The 5,413-nt window shown below is 57.3% G+C and overlaps 1 protein-coding gene across 5 annotated transcripts in view; it reads right to left on the bottom strand.

Annotated features, from left to right (window-relative positions):
- DNAJB5 (DnaJ heat shock protein family (Hsp40) member B5) overlaps window positions 1-4,186 on the bottom strand; it is an 8,166-nt gene extending 3,980 nt beyond the window's left edge. Inside the window, exons 1-3 of one of the 5 annotated variants that reach the window (XM_030885337.2) lie at window positions 4,126-4,145; window positions 3,159-3,303; window positions 638-882 (exon numbers count right to left, since the gene is read on the bottom strand). In XM_030885337.2, the coding sequence (XP_030741197.1) occupies window positions 638-882; window positions 3,159-3,226 (313 nt within the window). In that variant the 5' untranslated portion in view covers window positions 3,227-3,303; window positions 4,126-4,145. The other 4 variants (XM_004712392.2, XM_004712391.3, XM_045289278.1 and 1 more) reach the window with 4 other exon arrangements.
- Between the last annotated feature and the right edge of the window lie 1,227 nt (window positions 4,187-5,413).

Below are 5,413 nucleotides of genomic sequence, written 5' to 3'. Positions count from 1 at the left end.
TGGAGCTCAGAGCTCCAGTGGTTAATTCCCAGGCTGCGTAAGAGCCAAACTTTTATGCTGATGGATGTAAATGTCCTATCCTTTGGGAGCCAAGCGTTCTCATTCCCTTCTATTCAACCATCCTCACCAGCCAATGAAGCAGCAGGGATTTCGGGCAGGACTAATAAGGACTAAGAAGGGGAAAGCCTCTAGCTCTGGCTCCAATCTTTAGGTCTCTCTAAGGGCTGAACTTAGAGCCCTGGTGGCTCAGTGGTTATGCGCCAGGCTGCAATCTACAAGTTTTGCAGTTGGAAACCACTAGCCGCTCCAAAGATGAGGCTTTCTACCTAGTCCGATAGGGTCCCTATGAGACTGAGTTGTAATCGACCGGATGGTAGTGAGTTTGGTGTTGGTTTTTTGAAGGCCTGAACTTGAGGAAGGAGAGGGAGGGGCAGCAGAGGGTGGGGACAAATGTGGTCAGACTCAATAGTTGGTGGTCTCTTCTATCTTCTGGGTGTCAGTGCTGGAACACGTGCTTTGGTTACCTCTCCTCCCCCGCCCCCTCCCAGCTACCGGTTCCTTGCTATGAGAACTGGTTCACCCAGGGCCCCAGGCAAGGACAAAGATCCAGCAGCATGCTGGATCACTGCCCTCTTACCTTCCTCCCCATACTGGTCATATAGGCCCCGTTTCTTAGGGTCACTCAGCACATCATAGGCCTCTGCAATCTCCTTGAACTTCTCCTCAGCATTGGGCTCTTTGTTCTTGTCTGGGTGATACTTCAAGGCCATCTTCCGGTAGGCTTTCTTGATCTCATCCTCGTTGGCCCCCGAAGGGATTCCAAGAATCTTGTAGTAATCCTTTCCCATCACAGCCACCTGACCAGCACTGGTCTCCTTGTTTCTGCAAGAAACCCAGGGCCAATCTCTAATGCTCCTGTTCCTTCTGCCTCAGTCCTGCTCCTGATGATCCTATGATCCCTAAGTGACTCACTGTGTGACCTTCAGCAAGTCCTGCCTGTTCCCTGGGCCCCTCTCCCCCATTGGGAAGATGAAATGTTTGGGTTAGATGACCCCTTCCAGCTCTGCCATGCTAGAATTCTGCGATTTTCCCTCAGCTCCTAGGTTTCCCCTGCAGGAAGCTGCAGCTTGTGGCCTACTTCTTGGATTGAGCGGAGGTCCTTGGGCCAGTCCTTAGAGGCCCTGCTAAGAGAAGCAGCAACCATGGACTGACAGACCATATGCAGAAGCTGGTGAGGATCAGTGTACTGGGTGAGGTCACTCATGCATCATGGTCTCCTATGCCATGGCTCAGGCATGGTGCCCGGACTGAGGGCAGCTGGGGCAGTGGCTCAGGACTGGGGACAGACCTGGGGATCTAGCCAGCAGCCCTGGCTAGCCAGGCTGAGTCAGGGTGTGGGTGCCTGGAGACCTTCTGCAAGTGGAGACCCCAGGCTTCCCTGCCCTGCCACCCCCACCCCACCTCTCACGTGTGACTCAGATCAGAGGGTGATTCACAGCCTTTGGAAACTGCTGCTCCTAACTCCTTCATTAACAGAGGGTGACACTGTCTGTCCCCTAACCAGGGTAACCATTCTCTTTACTCCTCTCCCAATGACCACACAGACTGGTGTGTGAAGGCATGCCTGTGTTGCCTAAGCACCAGTGCTGCTGGATCCCAGGATCCCAGGATCCCAGGGACAAGACCTCTTTAAACCCTGTTAAGAGACAATTGGGCATGAACCACCATTTCCAAAATACTGTCCCTACCAGTCCCTCCCTCTCACCAGCCCTCAGTGGTTCAGCATCCAGGCCAGTGCCAGCCCCCCCACCCCCCTCTGGTTAGGTGCAAGGAGAATGGGTAAGGGGGAGAGATAGGGTTCCAGTTCTCCCAGCTCTCTAGTCTGGTGGTGGGTCTGAGGGGAGGGGCTTTCCTCTAGCTGGAGCTATTTGGGGGAATGGCCAGAAGCCATTCTTTAGTCCTTCTGAGGTTTGTCCAACTCCTGCCAAAGCTGAGAGGACCAGAGTCTTTCTAGCAATGTCCTAGGCTGGCAGCCACAGCCAAGGCCCATCTCTCTACCTCTGACTGTTCCCAGGAGCAAGGTATATGGGGGTGCCCTGGCAGGGCTGTAACTAGGTAACATGAAGGCTTCCAAACTTCCAGGTAGGCAGGGACACTGGCCCTAGCTCCTGCCCCCACAGGGCCTGCTGCAGGGGGGCTGGGTTGACTCATGGTTCTAGAAGTCACCTCTCTCTGACGAAGAGAAAGCTCCATAAAGCTGGGTACACTCTCATCTCCCCCTGCCAGTATGTCACGCCTGCTGGGGGAGGCTGGGGTTGGCGGAGGCAGGCAGAAAGAGCATCTGGGGGAGGGCAGCCATTTTCGGAAGCAGCTGTAAAGCTGTCTGAGAGGGAGCGGGGGAGTGGTGTGGTGGTGGTGGTCTGCCATCTATGCCTCAGCCCACACATTCTTTCCCTGGGAATGGGAGGAAAACCTAGCACCCCAAGAGGGTACCCCCAGAGAACAATAGCAGCAATGGGCACTCCCTTCCACCCCTTCTCTTGTCCCGGCATGACCTCTCCACCTGGCCAGCTTGCTCCCTTCTTGGGACTCACTAGACCCCAGCATTCTTTGGCCTCTGCACCCACAAGACAAGCTCTCAGGCACCATCCCCTTGTCTTTTCCCATCCCTCCCCCCCTTTCCTTTCTCCCTTCCTCCTTCCTCCCCTTACCCACAAGCCATGTGTTGGAATGACACGGAGCCCTTTGATGGAGAAAAATGAAAGGCTGTGAATCATGTAGAGGAAGGGATGAAAGATGGGGTGAAATGGCCATAGTACTGGGAGGGCACATGGCTGATGTGGGAAATAAAGTGCTGATGGGGATGGTGGGAGTGGGGAGGAGCACTTTGGAAATGGCTGAAATGAAAGCCCCGGGTTTGGTCAGGTGTAAAGGGAGAGGTGGTGCAGGGCAGAAGTCCGGGAGGAGATGCTTGTGGGAAATGAATGCCTGGAGGGTTTGAGGCGTGAAAAGATGAAGGGTGGATTCTTGCCTGGGATGGGGATGAAATGGAGAAGAGATGAGGGATGAGCTGGAAGCAGCAGCAGGCAGTGGAGGGATGGCTGGCGGGAGAATGTGACTTGAGATGGGCAGGAGTGCCCTTCTCCAGAGGGACTTACCGAAACTTTACAAACCCATTCAGCGTCCACGCTCGAAGTTTTAAGGGCTCCAGCTGAATTTTAAACATCAAGCTGGCTAAGAAGTCTTCTCCCCAGAAGTGCGGGAAGCTTCGGAAAGCTCCTCGGGTCTCCTGGAGTGGGGGTGCTGCTGGGGGTGGGCAGGAGAGCACTGTGCGCTTAAACATGCCCAGCCAAGCCCCTCACCTCTGGCTGCTCCCCGGGAGCCTGCTTGGACCTCTGCAGCTCTGGACGCCACCTCCTCTGTCTCGGAGGCACTTGCCCCGCAAGGCCTGTCGGTTCGGCAGGAGTCCGACTTGATGCCCAGGTGTGGAATGAAGGGACAGGGTCCAGCGGCCACCTGCTTTCAGGTGCAGCAGTGCCTGGCTGCTTGTGAGTGACAGTGTGGCGCGGTGTGTCAGTGAGGCTGGCAGTGCGAGCGTGTGCGTGCGAGTGGCAGCGTGTGTACCTGTGACAGGTGTGATCCTCTGTGAGGGCCCGAGAGGCAGAGAGCTCCTCTCAGGGGAGGATCCGACCCCAATCCCCAGAACCTACTCAATGAAGTCACTGACGACGAGTCTCCGCCTCCGCCAAGGGGCGGGGCGGGCGGGGCGAGGGCGAGCCGGGCTCAGCCGGGACAAAAGACACTGAGAGGAGAGGAGGGACCCGGGAGCGGGGAGGGGGCTTTGCGGGGGAGGGGGGTTGGTGATGTCACTGGCGTTGGCTAACTAGGCCGGCTCAGAAAGCCTCCCGCAGAACCCGACCCGGCTCTTCCCTCCCCCGGCTTGGACGCAGGTTGCGTCCGCTGGGAGCCAAGCCCAGGTCGAGGACATCGAGCCCCTCAGTGGACCCCGGGTCCCCGCACCACCCCCGGCAAAAGAGACCCCAGGGCCCTTCATGTCCCAACCCCCCAGCACCCCGGATCCCTGCCTTCGCGATTGCCCCCGCGGTCCTGCCTCGACGTCCTCACCGGTGAGGAGTTGCGGGCACCGCCGCGGTCGTCAGCCAGCCGCTGCCCCCTCCCCCGGCTCCGGCTCCGCCGCCTCCACTCGGGACAGGAGTCGCCTGCCCGCCGGCCGCCGACAGCCGGACGGGGAACCCGCCCCCCACGGCTCCGCCCCTGTACATCCTATTGCACCATCCGCCCGCCACTCAGCCCAGGCACTGCTGTGATTGGACAACTTCCAACGAGTGGCTCGGGGATAGCCGCCCATACCCCGCCCCTGTCACCCGGCCACACGCGCACACATTCTGGCCCGCGATTGGTGTGGGTCTGATTGGTGCACGCTGGGATCAGTCAATCACACCTCTTCGTCATCGTGTGTTGTCATTGGTGAAAGGGACGCAGGGCGGTCACTCCACGCGCCCTTTGATTTTATTGGTTCTCCAGTTGGGGTTCTTACCCAAGCCTGGGGCAACTCTTGTCAGTCCAATCTCTGGGTTGAGAAGGTGGGACGTACTGGCCGGCGCCCGAATCCCGGGAGAATCTTCTGGAAACTGCAACGTCAAAGGCAGCCTTAAAGAAAAACTGCGCCCAACAGTTGGCTAGGACACTAGCATTCTTTCCTTTCCCTCCTCTTCCATTTAGGAGGGCGAAGGAGAGAGGGAAGAGTGCCATCTGGGAGGTGTAGTTCCCGGGCCAGCGTCAGAAGGTGACTTTCTTGACTGCCTTCCACTGAGCTCAACCTGTTCCTGGGTCAGCCCGGATCCTGAGTGACCTGGCAAGGCCCAGCTGAATCTCAAAAATGACCCGAGAGCCACGCAGAGTGGAAGAATCCCCTTGGCCTCTCCTGCCCAGCTCTTCCCTCCAAATGTAGCATCTCCACGATTTCAGTCCCCAGGCCCCTCCTCCTCATGCACTCTGGGTTCCCCTCATTCTAGCGACCCCCACCCAACCCTCTCATCCCACATCACAAGCAGCCCCACCCCCAACCCATTCCTGGTTCCCTTTAGTCTTCATCCTGCTTCCCCTTTGAATTCGCAGTGTGTGTGTAGGTGGGTCTCCCAGTGGATTCGCACTCACAGCAAACCTTATAGGACAGTGTTTTAACTCTTAAAAAACAAAGCCTCACGTCCATCCAGTCGATGACCTTATAGGACAGAGTAAGACTGACTGCCCCCACGGGGTTCTGAGACTGTAACTTTTTGCTGGCGTACAAAACCCCGTCTTTCTCTCGTGGAGCAGCGGGTAGTTTTGAACTTTAGACCTTGAAGATCTCATTCCCAATGCGCAACCACTATGCCACCCTATGGTCTCC

This window comes from Echinops telfairi, unplaced genomic scaffold, assembly GCF_000313985.2.
Source record: "Echinops telfairi isolate 266 unplaced genomic scaffold, ASM31398v2 ScPeMD7_25;HRSCAF=90, whole genome shotgun sequence".
In the NCBI taxonomy this organism is placed as follows: domain Eukaryota; kingdom Metazoa; phylum Chordata; class Mammalia; order Afrosoricida; family Tenrecidae; genus Echinops; species Echinops telfairi.
Note: the sequence above shows the minus strand (reverse complement) of the source record. Positions and strands in the feature narration are given on the sequence as shown.